This window comes from Bidens hawaiensis, unplaced genomic scaffold, assembly GCF_021521415.1.
Source record: "Bidens hawaiensis isolate Kalapana, Puna unplaced genomic scaffold, B.hawaiensis_p1.1 tig00029273_1, whole genome shotgun sequence".
In the NCBI taxonomy this organism is placed as follows: domain Eukaryota; kingdom Viridiplantae; phylum Streptophyta; class Magnoliopsida; order Asterales; family Asteraceae; genus Bidens; species Bidens hawaiensis.
The window spans coordinates 251,325-277,021 of record NW_027494821.1 but is presented as its reverse complement, the minus strand read 5'-3'; the positions used below and the strand labels follow the sequence as shown (position 1 = coordinate 277,021).

At 35.3% G+C, this 25,697-nt stretch overlaps 1 protein-coding gene and 2 pseudogenes across 1 annotated transcript; 1 reads left to right on the top strand and 2 right to left on the bottom strand.

The window, feature by feature from the left end:
- Positions 1-579: 579 nt before the first annotated feature.
- On the bottom strand, positions 580-3,291 carry LOC143578466 (protein NRT1/ PTR FAMILY 5.2-like; annotated as a pseudogene).
- Positions 3,292-13,686: 10,395 nt separating this feature from the next.
- Positions 13,687-15,850, bottom strand: LOC143578465 (large ribosomal subunit protein uL14). The gene is made up of 4 exons (XM_077062044.1): positions 15,797-15,850; positions 15,443-15,727; positions 14,025-14,066; positions 13,687-13,932 (listed from the first exon to the last, which is right to left on the bottom strand). The coding sequence occupies exons 1-4, from the start codon at positions 15,807-15,809 to the stop codon at positions 13,850-13,852; spliced, it is 423 nt and encodes a 140-aa protein (XP_076918159.1). The 5' UTR covers positions 15,810-15,850; the 3' UTR covers positions 13,687-13,849.
- Positions 15,851-18,087: 2,237 nt separating this feature from the next.
- LOC143578447 (UDP-glycosyltransferase 83A1 pseudogene) lies at positions 18,088-19,651 on the top strand (annotated as a pseudogene).
- Positions 19,652-25,697: the final 6,046 nt, after the last annotated feature.

Below are 25,697 nucleotides of genomic sequence, written 5' to 3'. Positions count from 1 at the left end.
TATATATTTTTTCCATCATACGGACTGGCTCATTTAGGCGGGAGTTTTCCCCCTCCCGCCTTTGCTCATTCCTTCAGGTGACACTGGGGAGAGTTAAGTGCCTAGTGCGTGTAGCCATGCTGCGCGGGTGGCCTTCCCTCATGGCTTGTATCCGAGGCTGCGGGAACAGGCGGAGTCCTTCACCATGGGAGGCATTTCCTGCGGGACCAGCTTGCATACTGCGTAAGGACGTCACTTCTCTGAGCATGGTTGGTCCTGCGGATCCAGTTGGTCTCTGCGCAGACGTCCCTGTTTAAGGTGAGTCTTGCGGGTCCAACTGGGCTCTGCTGGGACCTACCTCTTCAGATATCATAACTTGTGTTGCATCCTTGACTAATTACATCCACATAGAAACAACGTGGCTCACAAGTTGATCTAACACGCGTGACAATATACAAATAATCATAGATTTAAATCACTATTAAACTTTTACAAAGAATTATCATATATATTTATACCATGAAAACCAAAAAAAAAAAAAAAAAAAAAAAACTTTATAAATACATAAAAATTCAAACTACTTTATTCCCTTAAAGAGGCCAACTCAACCAGCAATGTATCCTTGTTCCGTGAACTTCCCAATATCTTCTTGCAACTCATTTTCTGACTCGTTCACTTCATTATTGTACACGAATATTTAGCGACCACGACGAAACACAACAAGTTAACGAAGCTCAAGAGCACGTAAAACAAATAATAATAATCCAACCGCGACTCATTTAAGTTGTTTAGAACCCAGCCTTTGTGTCCATTCCTCTTTGTAACATCAGCCACAGTCGATAATATAAAACCACTCAAAAAATACCCGACTCCTATCCCAGTCGTCCAATAAGCCGTCCCGAGACTCTTCATTCCTTCGGGCGCTTGATCATAGAAAAACTCGAGTTTTGCAACTTCTAAGAAACTATCCGCGATCCCCATCAACGCAAATTGAGGGAGGAGGACGAAAATACTCAGAGGGACGGTTTGGTCATTTTCGAAAATACCATGATCTTTAGCGACACGAAGGCGTTTCCTTTCCACCATGCTAGCAATGACCATGTAACGACATGGAGAGCGAGCCCGATTGCCATTCGTTGTAGTAACGTGATGCCTCTCAGGTTTTTGGTGTATTTTCGAATAGTAGGGACGAAGAAGCGGTCATAGAGTACAATACTTATTAGTAAGAAGATTGTTACAAATACCGAAAGGCACGCTGGTGGGATGTCGAAATGTGGGCCCACGGATCGGACTAGTGTCACGCCTTGTTTGATGAAGAGTGTGTGGGTTTGAGCCAGAAGAATGCTTGGTATGACCGTGGCTATTAAGATTGGAACCATTTTCACCATTTGCTTTGTTTGCTCGACTTGAGTCACCGGACACACTTTCCATTCGGAAACTGTTCTTCGGTCCTCAATGCGGCTCGGTCAAGAAGCATGTTGTAGTGTTCACATCATGAGTTATAAACTTATAATTTAATTTTGTGTTAAAAAATGCATGTGACCAACCTGACCCGACCTGAACAGAAAACTTTCAACACCAGTGAAAAAAAAAATCCTGGTCTGTCACTGTAATTAAAAAATATAAAGATAAAATATATTTACCTTAACGAAGATGAGTGGCCGATTATGTACTTCCCCGGGCCCCGAATACTCGTCAATACTCAACTCATAAAGCTTTTTGGGGTCATCCGGTACAACTTGATTCCAATTTTGTGTTGCGGCAACTAATACCTTAGCCATCTTAGTAAACGGGCTCCCAGATGCTGCCTTATGGCGGTACATTGGTGTCCCAATAATAAAAACCACCATGGACGCCACTAAGCCAGCAGTAGGGAGCCCGTATCCAATACCCCACCCCACATTATCTTGTATGTATACTAAAAAAGTGCTTGAAAAAAGGGTGCCAAGATAGATGCTAAACATCCACCAGTTAAAGAATGTGAGTTTTTGGGCTCGTTCTTTTGGGTCAAAGTCATCGAACTGGTCCGCGCCCATTGTCGAGATGTTGGGTTTGGTCCCACCGGTTCCGATCGCAATAATGTACAATGCACAATAAAAGATACCGGTCTGGAATGATGACGGTTGTTTATCGCAATCTAGGTAACTTACGGTTTTACCACACGATGGTGGTTTTAACCCGGGTACGGTAACTACAAGGGTCAATAAGCACATTCCCTGTTTTGATAAACAAGAAAATAAAGATCATGATTATATAAGGAAAAGTCATTTAAAACAACGAAAACAATCATTTCTCACACTTTTAATTTCTAATTATATCCACCAATCCTATGAGGACACATATCACAAATGTTTATTTTATTTTTAGTAATGAGGCCATAGGTACCACAGATCCAATATATTGCGTCATGCATGGATTTTTTGCTCAGAGGGGGGGGGGGGGGGGAATAACTAAGTCAAATTCTGAAACTAACGTAAGCCTTATTAAGACAACATAGCTTGGTTGGAGTGAGCCAACGAGGCTCTCCAAATTTGAAGAGTGCGGTGACATAACACACAAGAAATTCGTTTCAAAAAAATATAGGCGCGACAGATCCAATATGTTGCGTTATGCATAGATCTATCGCGCTAGGATAAATTTGCTTCTCCATAATGGTCTAGTATGTCACGTCATATTGAAATCCATTACATCAAAAGACACTCGTGACACCCTGGTTGATTGTAGTTTTTAAGTTAAGACTATTTTGTTAATTTTCTTATTCAAAATAAATACTTTCTTGATTTACCTTATAATAATACATATTAACATGTTATGCAACTATTTATTTTGTCACCTCTATGATCAATAAATAGGTTATCTTACCACAAAGTAAATAATAGAAGCAATCATGAAAGTCCAATATCGTCCAAGATAGGTATCCGGGACATAAGCACCTAAAATAGGTGTGATCCACACGGTTCCTACCCAATTTGTAACACTATTCGACGATGTAACAGTTCCTTCATTTCTCGTGTCAAATACAACACAAGATTTGTTGCTATACCATAGTACGCCATCCTTTCGCACACTTCATATCCTGAAAAACTTAGCACACATGTTACATTTTAAAAATATTTTGTCTTCATGGTTAACAAGTTTATAACACTATAGTACTATATATATATATTTATAAAAGCTACTCGCCTAACATAAAGTAACAAGCTTTCCATCTCCCGGTTTCCCGTCTCAACACGGGTTTCCTTTAAGATCAGTAGTCCCGTCTTGTGTAAAATCGTCTTGTACTCCAACTTCATAGTCTCCTTTTGAAGCCATGGCAACAAGATCAAGATTAGATGATACGAATATTGATGTGAATTGAGTGTTTATAAGCTCATACGATCATTGACTGCTATAGGAGTTTGAATTAAGATCCATTCTTTTGTTCAATTTTATGATAAAATTATGCAGCTAGTTGTCATTTTCAGTCAGTATTATGCTACATTTCGCCATTTTCATTGCTCCCATTTAACGGCAATCGAATATTTATACATTTGTCTTTATTAGATGTGTATACAAAAATAGTCATGATTAACTGATTAAACATGCTACTACTTAATTACTAGCTAGATAGGTAATTAAATTGTTCAAGGTAAAATCCATGGTAACATTCATGTGGGGTCCACCTTCAACGAACCAGTCAAACCTTTTTTTTATGTGTGTTACTCAACTTTTAGTTTACAACGTTAAAAAGTTGGTTAGTTAACTAGCACTCAAAAATTTTATTAGGAATGCATTTTGTTTTCCTAAGATTTTTTTTTACCTTATGACAACATCTAAGTTGAATACCATATTCTAGGGGTGAGAAATGGTACCGGGTGCCGATACAAATACTAAATCGAGTAATTTCGTTACCAATTCGGTACTCACATTTTGAGGTACTTTCGTTACCAATTCGGTACTCACTATTTAAGGTTTCAGGATCGTTACAATACGATTCGACACGGTAACGGTATTATACTAATTTTTTGTCTTCAGCACCGATACCCAATAACGATTTTTAGTATCGATATTTTAGTACCGATAGCCAGCTCATCCTTGTTCTAAACAATGAAGGATTAGAATCTTCATAAATAACTTTTAGATACATTTTTCATTCAACCAGCAATTAGCTAAGTCGTGCTTTTGTTTTGTCTTTTTGTACAGAACATGTTTAAAGGCTTGGCGTAGAAGTTTAGAATACTTATATTTTGAATAAACGCATTGACCAATCATATTTAAGCATGTATTGTCTATTTAAAGATATTTGTTTAACCATTTAAACATAATTCATGATTTGTTTCAAATTAAACTCTGACACATCAGCTTATCCGGGTCCATCTCCAACCTATGCTCTCTTACATAGAAAACTAAATCAATTTTGTTGGTATCTATCTGTATTTAACATTTTATTTGTTAGACACGCTTGGGATCTTGTTCAGTACCCAAGTAGGGATCATAATAGGTCAGGTTCGGGCCGGGTATTGGTAATCCCATTCTCATATCTGTTTGTGAAACCGTGTCCCGTACCCGGCCTATCACCCGGGTATTTGTCGGGTATCGGGCATACCGGCATCGGGTATACCCGTTAGGATTTTCAAGTACACTTTTTAACCTCATAATTCTTTTATAACTTTTGTTTATACAATAATTATTACAAATTAAGATGAAAGTTGGGAGTGATGGATAACAAAACAAAAGCTGAGAGTGTTCCCGACCAAATGACCAAATGATTAGAGTTGAGGATATTAAAAAACAATATCCTATAAATAAATAATATCATATATAACTTTTTATACATATACTTCACAACCAACAAAATATAAAGAATTTTTCGGGTATATGATTCGGGTATATTGTTCCGGTAAACGGGTATGTGTTTTCGGGTAATCAGACCGGGTTTCATCCAATCTCATACCCGCAAGAATTTTTAAATCATAATCCCATACCTGGCCCATACCCATTGGGTTTCGGGTATACCCGTCCCATTTGTTTCGAGTTTTAGGTACGCTCGTCGAGCTCGGGCTTTTTTGCCATCCCTATACCCAACGGAGAACCCACATGAAAAGAATGAGGCCCATTGTGCTTCATAGTTTATTCCCGTTTTATTTAAACCGAAAAATCCTAATAGCGTATGAAAAGAAATCCTTGATCCATCAATGTCGGTATCATAAAAGTGTTAGTTATAAATCCAGTTGCTAATTTATTTAACAAGTAAAGTATTGGAGATCATTTACAAATGGGAACTTTGAAGATCAATTACAAAGAAAATTGAAAGATCATTGCTCGCAATTAATTCTAGGAGCAAATTATTAAATAGAAAATAAATTTTCAATTAAGAAAAAGCATGGGCTTTAAGAAAAAGCATGGGCTTTAAGTTTTAACTTCTAAAAGCTATTGGGCTTGGAACTGGGCTGTGCTGAATGAGAAAGAGCCACTCGGCAGTTACCTTTTTCTTTTTCTTTTTTTTATGGCTGGTATTCGACAATTTTAAGTAGAGGTGTGAATTCCGGTGAACCGGTTTGAACTAATCATAACCAGTTATTGGTTAAACGGTTAAAAGTAGTTATTTCCAACAGCCGGATAACGTTGGTTTTTGAGTGGAGAAACACTAACCATTGTAACCGATAACGTTATGTTAGGTTAAAAATCAGTTAACTTTAGTAACTTGTTGAAGTTAAACTTATTAACACTAACCTTATTAACCTATTGAAATTAACTGGTTTCGGTTAACATACTCCAAACATGTTCCTTTGTGAAAATTCTTAACCGGACCCTAACCTATGGTTAACAATGGTTACAAACCGGTTCCTACTACAACGGTTAATAACCGGTTTCAGTTTGGTAAACCGGTTACGATTTGCACGTCTAGTTTTGAGGGGTAGAGTTTTCGCTACTTCGCTATTGGTTGTGAAAAAAGTAAATTTAGGAAAAATTAAATTGTCAAGTATTAATAATGAGATTCATCTTGGAAATGTTGGTTCTTTTATATGCATAGTTAATTAGTTCTTTTGACTTTGATGTTAATATGATTATTCTTCAGTTAAATATATATCCAATAAAAAATTAAATTCATATTTAATTTGGTGTCATTGTTACTTATGTAGAGTTATTTGATGAATATGTTAGTGCATGTAATTCAAGTATGTTAATCCACTACAGATAGCTTAGTCAGGGAAAATACAAACTGTAATAACTTTAATACATCAACCAGCTAAACATAAATTTTATATGTATATGCATTCAAATTCGACGGAAAGGAAACTACGCATATTTGGAAATTATGACGGTTGTTACATTCTTCCAAGCATCAATAAACATTGCATTCTATCCATCCTTTTAGTCATCAAAAAGCTAAACATAAACTACAACAATTCATGATCTATGCGTATTTGAAAATTAAGATGATGACAATAATCCTCCAAGCACCAATAAATGTTGCATGTTATTTATCCTTTCAGCCATTAAAAGGCTAAAAATAAACTGCAATGGTTCAAGATCTAAGCGTATTAATTTGGTAATTGAGACGGTGGTAACATTCATCCAAGCACCAATAAATGTTGCATGCTATCCATCCTTTCAGCCATCTCTTTTTGAGTTCTCTCATAATGAGAAACCTTCTTGGCTACTTGTGCGGCCACCTTAGTCTCTATACGTGTCTCTTCTTGAGACTGGATCATCGTTTTTATTTCATCTAATGATGTTATCTTTGTCGAATATGAGCTGACACCAAAATCACAACCATTAGGTGGCCGTACACCACATGTCCTCCCTCACATACGGTTGTGCGTTAGTGAAAACTTGTTTGGATAAATCACTAATTACTTTGATATATTGTGGCACCGGTACCACATTCCACTTTTCATTCATCCATTCCGAGGACAAAAAAACATCACATTCTTCTTTATTGTCACATAGATCTTCCGTGATAATTAAAGGATTACCAAAAAACATTGGCTTGAAATGTGTTACGGTCACCTAGGAGAACCATTACCAAAGGTTTTTTCCAAGCTTTGATATATTTGTAGATTCTTTTTGGTTTGTGCATTCTAAATACAAATGTACATACTAGTTCCCTCTGTACATGTAAAAATTCTAAAAATTAATATGCTTTACAAATTTAGATCATTAAACAAAGTTATGTCATGGTCATTGTTAACTTGAGCTATGTCTTAAATGCTTCTATATAGCACTCTTCACTCTATCCAATTATATCGACATGTAATTAAATTCATGATTTGTAGTTGCAAAGTACCTACTAGAATTGTCATTGCTCGCATTTTATATACTTTAGGAGAGCAACTATTAACAATTAGTTCTGCAACAATATATGTTGAAACTAACACAACAATATAATTAGAAGCAATTTTTTTACATTTTTCAGCTCTTATGACTTTTCAAGAGTTGATGTGTTTTTTGTACATGATTATGCAGCTTGAATAACCGTAATCATATAATAAGATAATGAATGAGATTTAATTTTCAAAATCGTGTAATACACGGGTTTATAACCTAGTTTTGCTAATATACATAATACACCATCATAGATACCAGAATATAAATTAATACTTATCATTCATCACTATTGAGTTTCAAGTTTCATGTCTATTTTTGTTAACATTATTTTCGTATATAGAATGTCTTAACTATCGATATTTCAAAATTCCAAGATCAACATGTACTAGGAAATTGACGGTGGTAGCTATCCTCCAAACACTAATAAACGTTGCATGCTCTTCATCCTTTCAAGTTTCAACCATCTCTTTTTGAGTTATAGATGTATTTCACACAATTATGTAATTTTTTTAGTATTCAAGGTATTGTATATGCATTACCATTGAAGGGTTTTTTTTACCAAAATGGGTTGGTGGAGAAACAATTTACAAAAATGGGTGATTTAAGAACTATTTATTAAAATAGGTTTTTAATTGAAGATTATTATTTCTGTAAGGCCCCGAACCCGGTAGCCTTACTTTAGCGTCGGATTTACTCATAAACACAGTTCTTACAAATCGGAGTTCATTAAAACTTTCGCGGAATATAAAAACTTTCATGAAACATTTCATAACAAAACACGTTTTGTCTTAAAACATCATTTTGTCTTTCAAAATAAACGAAACATTAAACTTAAACGTCTTGAGTCTTCCGATGCCAACCTCTTATTCAGTGCCACGTGTCTCCTCAAGCGAGCTGCCTCATCCTACTCACCTGCGTGCATACTAAAAGTCAGCTACGCTGAGTGAGTTCTAGTTAATCAGACGCCATACAATACATATACATACATACATATCCGAAGATACATATCCATACTTAACTAGTTACCCTTCTGTTCTACATACATACTTCCTACCATACACACATTCATATCTACAATCACTAACCTCAGTCTACCGAGAGTACGTTCATAGTCCGCCGTCTATACCTGTACTCAAGATCGTGAACACGTAAAAGGTCCGCAGTGCTTACCTATGTTCACCATTCATGGTACGTGCAAGGTCCGCAGTCCTTCCCTATACCATCCTACATCCACAACACGTACAAGGTCCGCAGTCCTTCCCTATGTTGCAACCTAATTCATAGCACGTACGAAGTCCATAGTCCTCCCCTATGCTACCACAATACAAATACATAGCACGTACGAGGTCCGCAGTCCTCCCCTATGCTACCACAATACAAATACATAGCACGTACGAGGTCCGCAGTCCTCCCTTATGCTACCACAATACAAATACATAGCACGTACGAGGTCCGCAGTCCTCCTCTATGCTACCACAATACAAATACAGCACGTATAAGGTCCACAGTCCTTTCCTATGCTGCAACCTAATTCATAGCACGTACGAGGTCCACAGTCCTCCCCTATGCTATCACAATACAAATACATAGCACGTACGAGGTCCGCAGTCCTCCCCTATGCTACCACAATACAAATACATAGCACGTACGAGGTCCGCAGTCCTTTCCTATGCTGATGCCTATCTATAATACGTATAAGGTCCGCAGTCCTTAACTACGTTGTCGTCTATTATCTGTAACACGTATAAGGCCCACCGTCCCTATCTACGTTTACGTCTATCATCTACATTACGTATAAGGCCCGCAGTCCTTAACTACGCCATCACCAGCCGAGTCTATGTCCGACAGAAGCTAGAGGGATTTGCCATCCTAACTTACTATGTCGAACGTAGAACTCACATACCATTCGTGTACCTGTATACACATACTTCACATATACAATAATTACATTATAGCATAAGAACACTCTAGGCGTTCTTTACATCATTCATTTAACAACCATACCCCTTGTCGATACGTGCAATATCCGAAGATCGTTCACGCCCCGACAAGTATTCATTTGTAATGTTCATACATCTTCGATATATAATATTCGTATCTTTATTTTTAACCTGACAGTACGCGCAATATCCGAAGATCGTTCGCGTACCGACAAGCAATCATTCATATCCATCACATATGGCATACACTTATCACTTAGGATAAATGTATTAACAACACATCGAGTATGCACACAGCCCCGAAAACATAACAAGGAATGGGGCTAGAAACTCACCTGAACTCTGCTTCTTCCTCCGATAGTTGTAAATCCCTTCTTTAACTGAGCTCGGCTGACTGTATAAGTTACACGTATCAATACTCGCCTGATTTAATCTGGTGGCCTAGTATTAGATTACTTTTACTTATCGTTTTAATTTATTTTCTAATCGAACTTGACTCTAGGCGAAGTTAAACCTTAGGCGAACTTAGCTTTAGGCGAAGTTGTCATCAGGCGAACTTAGCTTTTAGGCGAAGTTGTCATCAGGCGAACTTAGCTTTTAGGCGAAGTTGTCATCAGGCGAACTTAGCTTTAAGGCGAAGTTGTCATCAGGCGAACTTAGCTTGCAGGCGAAGTTCATCATGCGAACTTAGCTTGCAGGAGAAGTTGTCGGCTGCAGCTACTGTTCGTCCTTAATCGTCTTCGTTTCTTAACCAAATAACTCGATTTAGGTATCCACGGAATCGTCTGACCCGCGCCTACAAACCCCAACCATCAAATCGGCCTAACATCGATGTTTAAGGGGTGCGATTTAGGCATATAGGTTACGGGTTCTTTTATCAATCGATTAACCCATCAAATCTTAACCATTTTCAGTAAGTTTAGCTTTGTTGGATTCGTTTTTACCATACAAACACAGATCTATCATTTCTATACTAATCCAAACCTAAACGAACAAGTTCTCGATATAAACGTACCGTAAATGAGTCGAACTACGAACACGAGCTGGTCTTGTTGCTTTGGTTCGTCACGACGATCTAGCACCAACAAGCTCGGGTCCTCGCCTTTGGATCTTGGTTCGGGTTGTGTGTTTTGGAGTGTGTATAGATTATGATGGAAATGAAATGAGGGTTTAGAGTTTTAGGTTGGTTTAGGGGATATTTATATCCCTTAAAGCCCATGGACCCTAAGCTCATTCTCATTTAACCCATCTCCATTAATCTAAATCCATGATCCGTTCTTTACTCGATATCAATTAATTAATAACGTGAACTATGAATAAATTTAAAATATACAAAACCATGAATAAAATAATACTAGTGATTTACCCACGTGTGTTGCGCGGCGAATTTGATCGGTAAAACATAGGCGTTGAAGCGGCGAGTCAATGTGAATTGGTCGGTATTGAATACGTTCGTTATAGAAACCTAAAAAACAATTTGTCAAATTAACATTTGAGTCACCCCGTACGGAATACCTAGCCAATTCTATGAGATGGTGAGTCAACATGAATTCTTTCGGTTTTGGTTACGTTCGTTATGATACCGGAACAAAACAAAAAGAAACGTACAAAAATTGAGATGGAACATTGGGGTGGCGTCGGTTGTTAAAACTTGAGTGTTGGTTAAACCCAAACGTTTTCGGTAAGGTACAACCATTTTACCCGATAGGAGTCTTACAACACCAAAATCTTTTTTTTTAATCTGTAATAATATTAAGATCCATTCGTACACATCCTTTGGATGTCCACAAAATTTCTTTATACAGATTAATGAGATACCAATACCTTAAAACCAAACCGAGAAACATATCAAACCCAAAATCAATAAATTTTGGAGCGGGTGCAGAAGGTGGTCACAGTAACTCGCAGAGCCCGAAGAACCAAGGATTGATATTTAATAGAATAGGCTTTGCGATTTAAAAGGGGGAAAACGGCGCATCTTGTTGCTCGTTTACCCATTATCCAGATGTAGCTTGGTTTGTGTTAAATGGTAATAAAATTACCATCTACAATTGATTTCACTACTTTAATAAAATAGAGCCCAAGAAACTATTTAATTTCATGTATTGATGTATATTGTATGGTTGTGTACTTGTGTAACTGCGAATATAGAAAACTAAAGTAATCCAATGATCTATGGATGGTATAACAGAACCAAACTCCACTTGATGTCAAAATACAAGACTAAAGGGGTGTTTGGGATTCCTTATTTTACTTATAACTTTCCATTAAGTTAATAAGTTACACAAGTGTAACAACTTATGAAACTTTTCCTCTCACACTATAAGCAATCCCAAACACTTTATTACTTTTTAAAAAGTTTATAAGTTATAAGTTGATGAAAATAAACAATCCCAAACACTTTATTACTTTTTAAAATGTTTATAAGTTATAAGTTTTAAAATGTTTATAAGTTATAAGTTGATGAAAATAAACAATCCCAAACACCTTCTTAAAAAGTTTATAAGTTATAAGTTGATGAAAATAAACAATCCCAAACACCCCTTAAATTAATCTTTTTTTCTGTTTAGATCGCAAATCATCGTCGTTACACTAAAAATAAGATATCCGAAACAGGGAAATGCTAAGAAGGTTTGGTAGCATTTGCATCGGTGTTTCTCCAAGGATTCAAGGCTTCTCGCTTGGCTTGAGCTTCCGGTGAATTCTCCCACGCCCTCTTCTCCGATTCAAGAACCGTCACTTTGTCATCTGCAAGAAAACCGGACATAACAACCATCAACACTGTCCAATTTTGACAGAGATGCCTAAATTGTTATATTCTTAAAAACTAGATCATGATTGTAATAGCCCCCGAATGTAGCCCTCTACTACACATAGCCTGAGAAAATATCAAAAGAATGATTCCAAATCATTTTGGCCCGTATGGAAAAAAACCCCGGTTCACCTAAAACATGTTTCGACCCGTTACCTAACCATCCTAAGTTCCTAACCAACCCATTTTGCCACCACCATACAAGTGAATTTAGCATCAAACATTTAAACCATGTGCCTGTTGGATCTTTTAACATGTATCACACACACACACACACACACACAAATGGTGAATCTGAAATTACTTACAGAAGCCAGTTTTGATCATGAAATACTCCATAGATCCTCCAATTGCGGCGGATACAACGGCAATCTTCAGGTACCAGTCCACAAATTTCATCGCCTAATGCTTAATTACAAAGTTTTCAGTTCTATGTGCTATTTTAGGGCTGCTGCTAAAGCGTAACAAAATATCCACGGGTCACCAATAATGTAACTGGTTGTTGATTGAGTTCTAGTGCTTTATGGGTTTTTAGGCCTGGCCCATTAAAGGAGATTAGCTCAGCTGGCTTGACTATTGAGTCCTGTTGATAGTTTATTATAAGGTTTGATATCAAAGTAATTTAAGTGATTAATTCGGTAAGAAATTTCAAGCATATCAAATCAATGAATAACGAAAACAGATTTACGAAGCAGTCGTGGTAGTTTCTTTTTAAGTCTAATGTTTTATAAAATGTAAAAGTTTCATTTGCGGTTATAATAACATCCGTCGTAATATGCGGATCTTATTTACTCTTTAGTTTTAGCTTTATTCTTGAACTTAATATAGTTTTTATAGATGTTATTACATTTTCATATGCATTAAACTATTTGGATAAGTTTTAATGAATAAAACAAAAAGAAAAATGTACCCGTCGACCCGATTTTGGAAAGATGTAAATTAATAATAGTAGTGACTATATTCATGCAAATTGTTTTAAAAAGTACAACCACACACTTTTAAAAATGAATGACCTTTTTATTATTTTAATAACAATTAATCTTTATCCAATTAAATTTGGTGCAAAAAAGGATAGTTTTCAATAAAACATATATTTTGATAAATTTAAACCATTCATTTTACTAAATACTTTTCTCCATTAACCGAATTTGGCTCCATTACCATTACCTAGTTGTATAATGTTCTCCCGTTTAGTAGCGATATTGGGGGTTCAAATGAATATACAAGTTAGTAATACAATGATTAAATGAAGTAAAGGCTTCGGTGTATACAGAAGACCTCACCGTTTAAGAAACAGCACCATAGAAATAATGGAATCCACTATTTCTTTATCATTACTTTGATTTTTTAATACCTAGTATGGTATAATTTCGTATTTCAAGGTGAAATGTCGTAGAAAAAATAAAAAATTGTTCAATGTTAGAAAAACATAAATTTTCTAAACAGATACCATCACATCATTAGAATACAGATTCATTAATGATCTACACTTACTAATATATACATATACATACAGCTCCTAAATAAATCTGTCAATTTTGACGAGTGATAGTCGAATAAATTGCTAGACTTTAGATTTTAATACACGCGCAATTTCTTTTCTGAAAACAACCTTACATGTGAATGAAGATATCTAACTAGCAATTAACAAACTAGAAGTAAAATAAAACACTCAAAACAAAACACAATAATCCATGTCTGCCATTGAAAATATAAAGTTCTCAAAACAAAAAATCTCCTAACATATTGATCATCAAAAGAAAAACAAGTACAAACAATGAAACTCTACTTCAAATCAAAACATCCCCTAAACAATGGCGTTGGCAGCACTGGCAATCCTAGGCCATAAGTCAGCACACTCCTTTCCAATCGGTCCCGTGATAGCAGATCCTGCAATAACAAAAAGTAAATAAAAACTTAATACCTGTTCATGTTCAAGATAGTAAAGTTGAAATAATCAATTAAAATAAAAAAAATTATACCCTTCATTTCACCCTTTGGATTCACAATGACACCAGCATTGTCTGCATAAACATAAGTTAAGATCAAAAAATGAGCTAGTAAAAACAAAATGCATAAAATAGAGAACAAGATAAATCTCATTTGTGATCTCAAAACAATCAAAATGTATATCAAACCTAAACAGCTAACATAATTAACAATAATATCATCCTATTAAAAATTTGGTTCAAAATTTTAATGTTTACTGGTTGCAAAAATAACCAACATGGCCAGAATATTGAACAAAGTCTATATAATGTAACCTCATACAATCTACCTAGCTAGTCAAATGACTTGAGCCCATAACATAATTGAACTGTTTAATGAACATTAAATCCACACATGTACAACTTGAATTTTCCCTTAGATTCACCTATCACAAAATAATAGCCGTCAAAGAAAAACACATACTTAATGTCTCCATTATTCAGTGACATACGAACTGGAGCAATCCAGAAATCAATTATATGATCATCTTATTTACGAAACTATGGTTAGTCATCAAAAAGAACATAACCAACTTGACACACAAACAAAAAAGATGATACCATAATCAATCCCTGATTTATTCCCGTTGATATATGAGTATCTTAACTTGTGTTAGGTGACATCTAAAATAAAACCATAATTGCATATATGTAGATATGTATATCAAAAAGGACACTTATGTTAGCCATTTGAGTAATTAAACAAATTGCATATATGTAGATATGTACATCAAAAAGGACACTTATGTTAGCCATTTGAGTAATTAAACAAATGGTATTAGGCCGCATTACCAAAGATAAAACTGCCCAAAAAAAACTTGATTCAAAAAAACATAAATAATGACAAATTGGTTAATCAAATGTGATGCTGATCTTATAACCGTGAGATCAATCAGCTGGATATTCAATACAATTAAAACATAAAATCCTAATTAAAACATAAAAACAAAACTACTATCATATACTTCAAATTAGCATCCATTTAGACCAAAAAAACCTAACTAAACATAAAAAAACAATTATCATACTTCAAATAAGCAACTAAATAGACTTCAAAAAAACTAATTAAACATAAAAAAATACAACTATCATATTTCAAATCAGCATCTATTTAGACCAAAAAACTTAAATAAACATAAAAAAATTTATCATATTTCAACTAAGCAAATAAATAGACTTAAAAAAATCTAATTGAACATAAAAATACAACTATCATATTTCATATCAGCATCTAATTGGACAAAAAAAACTAATTAACATTAAATTAGCATCTAATTAAACGTCAAAAAACTATCATTCTACATATAAGCATCTGATTAAACACAAAAAAAACATAAAAACAAAATTATCACAAACCAAATAAACATCTAATTAACGCTAAAACCCTATACATAATAATAATAACCACTGACCTTCAAAGTACATGAAAACACCATCCTTTCGGCGCCAAGGCTTGCGTTGACGAACAATAACCGCAGGCATAACCTTCTTCCTGAGATCCGGCTTACCTTTCTTCACAGTGGCCATAACCATATCACCGACACAAGCAGACGGCAGACGGTTAAGCCTCCCCTTGATTCCTTTCACTGAAATGATGTACAGGTTCTTAGCTCCGGTGTTATCGGCGCAGTTTACCGTCGCAGCCACCGGCAAACCCAGTGACATCCGGAACTTGTTCCCGGCGGAACCTCCGCGACCTGAAAACAACAATTGAACATGGAGATTAGATCATGTGTTGGTGGAATTGGAAGGAGGTTGAAGCTTACCTCGCTTCGACATGGTTGTGTGACTATACGGCGGAGAAGATGAGGGTTTGATGTTCTTATTCGGTGGTGGTTGGTTGGTTTCTAGGGTTTTGTTGGGCTTTGGGCCTGGCCCATTAATGGAGACTGGCTAGCTTTGACTGTTGACTATTGAGAATGAAAAAGATTATATAGATATATTAAATAGACTAGTAGTTTATAATATCAAAGTAATATGTGTTAACTGACAAAAATGTGTCTTATCGTGTTTAATATGTTAGAGATAACGCGAATAATACAAGTATTGTTAAACATGAAAACAACTAGTTTAGTATTTGGCTTTGGTGGTTTGAGTATGACAGTTATAAGTTAGAAGTATAATTATTTGTATGTATCAAGAAGATAAAATGATAAACCCTAGCATACTAAATATAATTAATTTTAAAAAAGTATGAAATTGCATAGTGTATTTTTTGGTAAACATGTATTATCGTGTATTAATTTAGGGCTGTCAATTTATGATACACGACTCGGGTTTTAACAGGTCTGGGTTTGAGCTTAACATGCTTCGTGTCTTAAACATGTCAACCTTTTGAAGACACATTAAAAATTCGTGTCCTAACAGATTAAATGTTTGTTTACATGTTAATAACCTATGTAGATTTTTAATTTAAAAAAATAAATAAATATGCACTCCTAAAGTCATACTTATACGACATTTCACTAATGTCCGTCAGAACCCACTATTATATTTTCAATGAATATTATGATTTGTTTCCATAGTTTTTTGTTTTAAGTATATTATCGGTTTGTGGTTTTTTGTTACATATATGTTAAGGATTGTGGTTTTGTTTCAAATATGTTATGGATTATATGTTAATTAAAACTTTTATGTTTGTTTTGAATTTTTTTTTTGTTACACATGTATTATTCATTGTATATTTAAACATGTCCCTTGTATTTAAGGTTAACATGTTATTAAAAAGGTTTGTGTCCGTGTTTAGAAAAAATAACACGATTAGTTATCATGTCGTATTCGTGTTTAGTACAACAGGTCATCATGTCATGTCCTATATGTTATGACATCCTTAAGTATTAAACAGACACCCAACGAGCACCGCAATAGGGTGTTGGGACTCGAACTAAAAGATAGGCGACATAAAAGTTCGGTTCGTGTAACCAAAAGATAATCAACATATACTTTTCTTTTTGGAAATGTTATATTCTTAAATTAATAATTATATATTTTCACGAGGGTAAATGTAATTCCATAATTCGTTATTTTCTATGCAAAAATAAAAACAAAAGAGTTAATAAAATCATGACCATACATTTTTGATTTTTATGTGACCACATTTGTATTTATCAAAATTTACACATCAAAGCGTCACATCAAATTTCTATTGATAACTGGAATATTTATTCCTAACCGTAACTATTCATATATGACAGATATTTTGTTAACGGCTAAGATATTTCGATACTTCTATATATTTAATATCATTTGTCTAGATTGAAAACGTTAAAAGACAAAAGTCATCGAGTCAACCCCACATTCACAATAGATAAAAAAGTAAAAATTTCGTGTGGAGTGCTTAGAGGGAAATGGGTAAGTGACAACTGAAGACACAAAGTGGAATTCGTTGACAATCTTTTTTGTACTTCATTTAATCTCAATTTGAAGATTTAATGTGTTTCGGTTTTCTTTCAGTAATGGTAACAAGTACGTGGTGATTTCAAAATTGGTTTTGACGCGTAGACTACCTCGGGTTTCTTGATTACGATAATTGAAGCCTTTGGTTTTCACTTTTCAACTAAGCTCTGTTACCACTTTGTACAGGTCAAAGATACCTAAGTGTGTCTCGATTGTATGCAACACAACAAGATGTAATTGAGAATATAGAGAATGAGCTAAGATATGTCGAAGTATTGTCTCGATTATCAATCTAACGGAAATCACACTATTTGAATGCGCTGTTTCGGTATTACCCCCTCTAACCGCCCGATGTGACCCATACTTATAAGCTTAGGTCAATAGCACTGAACATAAAATGTGGTCTATATAGAAACATAAATTAACAATGCTTACCCCACAAGTTTTAAAAGTATCTTTTATGGTCCATAAAATCATGTTGATCAAGACATGTCATGGACTCATGGTCCATCAATAAAAAAGCATCCATACACTGAGAACAAACAAAAATTGATTAAAACTAGTTATATATGACAAATAAACCCTTAGTGATAATTAGAAAAATAAATAAAATCCGCAATGGTCGTTTCTGTCTATAAAATGACAATCAAGTATATATAGAAGCAACAAGAATCACAAGTTCTTAAGAGCTTTCTAAAATGGCAAAACCTCATGTTCTAGTAATACCTTATCCTGCACAAGGCCATGTAATTCCTACAATGGAGCTTGCTCAAAGGCTAGTCGCACAAGGAGTAAAGGTTACCTTTGTTAACACAGAATTTAGCCACAAGCTCGTGACAAGCAACTGGTTAGATAACGGTAGTTTTGGGGATCTAATGCGAATGGTATCGATCCCAGATGGATTAGAAGTATGGGAGGATAGGAGTGACCTTTGTAAGTTGCTCTTATCAATATTGCAAACCATGCCACACAAGCTCGAAGAACTAATAGAGTTAATTAACAAAGAAGACCGTTGTAAAGTTACTTGTGTTATTGCTGATGGTTGCATGGGATGGGCCTTACGCGTTGCTAAGAAGATGGGAATTAGAATAGCCGGCTTCTGGCCTGCCTCGGCTGCTACATTGGCCTCCATATTGTCCTTTCAGAAACTCATTGATGATGGGATCATAAACAATAAAGGTGAGACATGTATGATATATATTGAGTTGGGTTTATTTTAAATCGGTCGATTATATTTATTATTTATAAACACATAACATAATGGAAAAAGGGAGTGGCTTGACAAAACCTAACATTTGTGTTTCTATCTTCAATATATTTAAACTCCAAGATGTTATTTTAATCTCTATGAACCTTTTATGTAGGAATACTTCTAAAAGATCAGACAATTAAGTTGTCAGAAGCCATGCCGCCTATAAAATCTAAGAACCTTTTTTGGGCGTGCTTTAAGGACACGAATATGATAGAAGCCAACTTTCAACTTGCAAAAGAAGTTGAAGAGGCATCTAGATTGACAAAATGGTTCATATGCAACTCAACTCCTGAGTTGGAGGTAGCAACATTTGGTTTGTACCCGCAGTTGTTGCCAACAGGCCCTTTGCTCGCAGGCAATCGACTTGATGACCAAGCTGGTCACTTCTGGCAAGAGGACGCAACCTGCTTAGCATGGCTAGACCAACAACAACCATGTTCAGTCATTTATATTGCGTTTGGGAGCTTCACTATTTTCAACCAAACTCAATTTGAAGAATTGGCACTTGGTCTTGAACTTAGCAACAGACCATTCTTGTGGGTGGTGCGCCCGGGTATGACCAAGGAGACTACAACTACTTATCCGAATGGATATATGGAAAGAGTAGGCTCTCGTGGAAGAATCGTGAGTTGGGCACCACAACGGTCCTGGCTCATCCTTCTATAGCATGTCTCGTGAGTCATTGTGGTTGGAACTCTACTTCAGAAGGTGTCACAAATGGAGTCCCTTATTTGTGTTGGCCATACTTCGTTGATCAGTTTCACAATGAGACTTACATTTGTGACATTTGGAAGAGTGGGTTATGACTAAAATGAAGAAGGTATCGTTACTCAAGGAGAGATAACAAGTAAGGTGGAGGAGCTACTCAGTGACAAAACATTCAAGGTTAAAGAAATTTACTAGCAGTGTCAAAGAAGGAGGTCGCTCACACATAAATCTTAGCAATTTTATTGAATGGATTAAAGAAATATGAAGAAAATTTTCGTAAGTGACATGTCTTGTTATTATGAAACCACATTACATCAAACAACAACACTCCTTATTTTCTTGTTAAGTGAAGTTCCATTTAATGTCTAGATAATTTACCACAAAATTTTCATGTATGTATGTAGTGTGATACTGCTTATAGTGAGGTCTTGTCTGGCATTGCTGCTTACTGCTTTCTGGATGTTTATATTATATTTGTTTGATTAAATATACAAGCTAGCCATGGTATATTATATCTAGTATAAGAGCACCCACAATGTTATATTGCTACATAATTTCAAACCACCAATTCAGCTACCACATCAATAATTAATTTGGTTGTATCTGAGTTGTCCTAAATCATTATTAATTAATTTATAATATAAATTGCTTTGTATCTGAGTTACAGTGTCTAACACTCTAACTGTCTCTTGTCTTATGGTTATAAGTTCCAATGAACTTTATCCTATTATACTATACATGTATATGATTCTAGGTCGTAACTGTGACGCTAATAATCTAGAACTATAGACTGTTGATAGGTGTCTTTGTTGGCGAACGTCATAGGCATGCATAGGTAACTTATAAATCCATGTATTTTACCTTAACTGTTGGTAGTTTTATTAAGTTTTTGTTTTGCAACAAGCATACAAATAGAGGATATTCAAAATGTTCTGGTTGTTATAACTGTGACAGACAAGGTATATTCAAAATCTATTTAAGAGACTCGCGTTAAAGACGAAGTCTTAACCAACACTAACTGACTTTGTTCAATTGCTGCAGTGAAGAACAAAGCCAAAGATGCTATATGATTTTTTTGGTTATGTAATGTTTATTCTATTTTATACACGTCATTGTACTATAATTTCCAATGTGAGCTAGGAGAGTATTTTTACTGTAATTTACAATGTTCCTGTAAAATGTAGACCATCTCTGTAAGACTTTAATTATTTGCTATCTCACATTACAAAAAATCACTTCAAAACATTAAGTGTTTACAAAAAAGATCATTAGGAGTACTACTCTTTTTGAATGACAACCTAATCGAGCGGTACACTAAGTGCAATCACGTAATTAAAAGAAGTTAACCGATCAAATTATTTTTTGGAATGCCGTTATATATTCTCAAAATCACAATTATATATTTTCATGAGGGTTCATATAATTTCATAATTCGTTATTTATTCAAATGTTGTACGTTATGTATACTCACGGGTTGGGTTGGGTTGGATTATAAGTTTATAACACGCCATCAAATAATCATCACAAATTAAAAGTTATTTGTGTACTACTTTTATTTGGCCATCGCCCATCAAGGATTAACGAATAACGATACATGTTTGCGTGACCACATTTGTATTTATCAAAATACTAGCTTTTAGCCCCGTGTTACGGGGGTTTATTTATACCCATAAAAATGCACATCAAACTTCCAACTTCTGGTGATAACTGGAATATTCCAAACCACAAATATTCATATATACTAATTACTGATATGAATCGAAACCAATACCCATCCCATCACCCACGAGGACCAAAAGAGGATTGATGACGTGGATACACGCGCTGAGCCGCTGACCAAATCAACACAAGAACCTGGACACCGCGCATAAACCAACTGAACAGACCACATTAAATGGCATCTTCTGGGCAAAATATTGACTACCATTTACTTTCCTCTAATTTTGTGTTCTATAATTTAGCATGTTGCCGATGACCTAGCTAATTTATTATTTGATCATATACAATGCATACATTTAATGTGTGCAAATAAGATCTGTATACCACACATCCTTCCATTCGCTCCACGTTGTATTTCTTGTTTTGTTGCATCATGCTTTCATAGTTCATACAGTTCCATCGCGTCCCCACGATGGTGCCTAGATGGTAAGATATATATAGACTTAACTGGTGTGACATCAAACCATGTCCAAGAGATATTGTTATGTGATCCAGAAATATTTGATTAACATATATTTGACTTAGAGGTCATGTTAACATCAACAAGGCCACAAGAGAACGAATAACACACCATGTATGACAAAACAAATTAACCCAACTTGGAATTATATATGAAAAGAATAAAAAACTAAACTCTACAAGGTCGTTTCTGTCTGTCTATAAAATGACAATCATGTATATATAGAAGCATCAAGAATCACAACTTCTTAAGAACTCTCTAAAATCTCTAAATCATGGCCGCAAAACCTCATGTTCTAGTTGTTGGAATTACGTATGCCCGAGACACATACTTATATTAATGTGGCTAACTGTGTTTGATCCAAGTCGGGTCATACCCAATAACAAGCTAGACGACACCAAATGTATTCTTTTAATGATTTGATCATTTAAATGAATACCGAACACTACGTGTTTAGAAAATTGGTTTTCTAAACAAACACACTTGAGGATTTAAATAAATTATCTGGATAATTTGTTTATATAAATTAATTATTTAATTGGTTAAATAATTATATAAATGTATGTACATTTTATAAAAATGAGTTTTATAAAATGAATGGAGATGTTTTAATGGTTAAAACAAAACAAAAAAAAAATAATAATAATAATAACCGTCCACCCCATGTGGGTGGAGGTTTTTGGTCCAATCAAAAGCCTTGTCTTCTTAAGTTGACCACTTGATAAACCTCCATTCACAACACATGCATTTGTGTCTTGTTTTTGAATCCTTTCAAGTGTATTCAAGCTTCAATATCTCTCTCTTCCTCTCTAATAAACTCACGGCAGCAGCAGCAGAAAAAAAGAGAGCTTGGTGAGCTTGTTTTGTGTTCATAAATCCTAGCAAAACAACTTGGTGTTGTCACAAATAGCTTGGGGTATCATACTCTTGAGGTCTTCTTCTTTGGAGGCTTGTCATTCATCCACCATCCCTTCAACAACCCACTTGTTCTTCTAAAGGTAGAAGAAGGTACAATTTACATTTTGTGAGCATCTTGTTCTTGTAATTTTGATCCTTGGCTTCGGGTTTTAGTTTTAACATAATGGTATGTTCATTAACAAGTTTTAAAATCTAAGCTTCCGTTGCGTTTTCTAGTTAAATATGGTTAACTTGAACTTTGATAATCTTGTATAAAACCCAACAATGGCATCAAGAGCCGGTTACAAGGACTTATGCTCCTTACATGTTCCTAAATTTCGGGTTTTTTCATGGGTGAAAAAGGGGTCCGAAAATTTGGTGGATTTTACCCCTCATGGTTTTGTAAGATCTTGACATGCATGGAAAGATCTTAGGAAACCATTTAACATTTGGATGTTGAAATATCAAAATTGTAAAATTTGGGGGGGGGGGGGGTGGCCGTAGCCTCTTGGGGGGGGGGGGCACCTTTTGTCTTTGTGATATTTTGGGCATTGGTTGCTTAGGTTGCATGCTTAGAACATTTGGTATGTTTGATTGTGTCATAACCGAAACCTAGACCTTGGATGTGTTGATTGTTGTTTGTGTATGTTGATTATGTTTATTATTCAATATGGTTGTAATAATTCATAATCTTAGGCTTGTGTAATTTATTTATTCATAAATTGGTATGTAATAAATAGATTAGTTGCATTTTCCTTTTTTTTAGAAAAATATGTATTAGGATACATTTTGTAAAAATTGAAGATGCAAGAATTGGTGGATTTGGGCCTTGGACCGAAATTTTGGGCTTGTTGGGCCTCACCGGCCCATCATGGGATTCAAGCCCATTAGGCCCATAAATTTCACTCTTGGGTCCAAGAAGACTTTTGGAAGTTTGGAGCCCATTAACAAGCCCATAAGAACACAACAACTTGGAGAGGATACTTGAAGCATTTGGATGCAAGGTCAAGTGGGAGTCAACATTCCATCCTTGTGTCATGTTTTGTCCCTTAGGTGTGACTTATGACCTACACTTGTTTCGGCTAACAAGTATGGTCAAATTTAGTGGTTTTCGGTTATGACTATATTTTGCATGTGTATGCTTGGTTGTTTGTTTTACTTATGTAATGTGTGGTTGATAGATATTAGGATATCCAAACCGTCACATAGGAACGACAACAAGCATAAAACGGGTTCTAATATATATTTGGTAATATCGCGTCAATTAGTTTAATTAAATGGGTTTATTAAAACTAAGCGATCACTCACCTATAATAAAATTGGTTTTATTATAACTAGAACCTTGAAAATTGGTTTTCAAAATCGCCATATTTCTAAATGCATGTTAGGATATGGCATAATGTTTTTCAACTAGAATATTTGAAAAATTTAAAATCCCTTTTTTCATAATTACCAAAGAAACAAGTCTAACACCATCCTTTTGTATGACACTTAACGTATTAGGAAACTTTTAATGGGATAAAGGTCACCTAACCATTTTGAGCAAACTAATATACTTAGGGTAATATTAACATATTTGTGGGATAAAGGTCACCTAACCACTTGTATGTTAATCTTACATGTTTATACAAGTAGGACGACTTGAATTAGAAACCATGTGATAAAGGTCACCTAAGCATGGGATCCAATGGTGTTGATGGGATAAACATGCCAACACGAAATAAGGATTTCGAATGGTCCCATACCTCTAGAAGTTGCAAAGGGTTGCAATTGTCAAGGTTGACTACCTTGTTAAATCAAATAACGGGATAAAGGTCACCTAACCGAAATTTGATTTATTGTTGGATTCTAGAATTTAATTATTATTTTAAAATCTGGAATAAAAGGGTATTAATAATTAAATTGTTCATAATACTAAAATAAAACTTTGTTAAATTTTGTAGATGGCCGCTAACAATGCAAACACCTCTACCCATAACACCCGTAACCTATCCTTAAGAACCATCCTTGAAAAGGATCGTTTAAACCATAATAACTTTATGGATTGGTATCGCAACTTGAGAATAGTTCTCAAGCAAGAAGAGATATCATATGTCTTAGACGATCCCATTCCCGACGAGCCTGACGTGGAAGATGAGGAGGCTTATAACAATTGGGTCAAGTACACCAAAGATTCGGTGCAAGCCTCTTGCCTCATGTTGGGGACTATGATTCCCGAAATCCAAAAGGATTTCGAGCATCATGGGGCATACGACATGATAACTCAACTGAAGGAAATGTTCCTTCAACAAGCTAGAGCGGAACGTTTCGAAACAGTTCGAGCGTTTCATGCATGTCGTATGGAGGAAACCCAAAGCGTCTCATCTTATGTCCTAAAGATGAAAAGCTACATCGAAAAGCTTCGTAGGTTGAATTGTCCCGTGTCTAATGAGTTGGCTACGGATTTGATCCTCAACTCTTTGACCAAAAGGTTTGAAACCTTTGTCATGAATTATAACATGAATGGGTGGGACAAAAGCATTGGTGAGCTTCACGCAATGCTAAGAACGGCCGAAGCGGGAATGGGTAAAAGGGTTTTACCCGTTCTAACAATCAATGAAGGAAAAAGGGGACATAACTCCAACCCCAAAGCAAGTGTTGCTAAGGGCAAGGGCCACGTCCAAGGAAAGGGAAAGAGGAAAGCCATCACGCCCATCAAACCGAAGGAAAAGAAGCAAAAGGTTGCGGCGCAAGATCCATGCTTTGAGTGTGGAGAGATAGGTCATTGGAAAAGGAATTGTCCGACCTATCTCAATGCGTTAAAAGATAAGAGGGATGCGGGGCATACCTCAGGTATTATCTTTACTATACATATTGAACTAAATGTTATTTCTTCAAATACATGGGTACTTGATACCGGATGTGGAACTCACATTTGCAATTTGTTGCAGGGGTTCAAAAGAAGTAAACAACTCAACAAAGGGGACATTAGTCTCTTTATGGGCAATGGAGCAAGAGTTGAAGTCCAAGCCCAAGGAGACTACTTGTTAAAGCTTCCAAGTGGTTTGGAAGTAATTTTGAAGAATGTTTTGTATGCTCCTAAGTTAAGGAGAAACATTATTTCCGTGTCTCTTTTAAAACAATGTGGCTTTGATCTTAAGTTTATTGATTATGATATTCATGTTTTGATGAATGGCATATTTTATTTTAAAGCTATACCCATAAATGGTATATATGAAATAGATCAAATTGGTGC

What these genes read in the sequence shown, in the direction of transcription:
- LOC143578465 (XM_077062044.1), bottom strand. An exon ending in TGTTTTCATGTACTTTGAAG is followed by an intron (nt 14,067 to 15,442) that starts GTCAGTGGTTAT and finishes ATGTTTATGCAG; the next exon opens with ACAATGCTGGTGTCATTGTG. An exon ending in TCCAAAGGGTGAAATGAAGG is followed by an intron (nt 13,933 to 14,024) that starts GTATAATTTTTT and finishes TTGTTATTGCAG; the next exon opens with GATCTGCTATCACGGGACCG.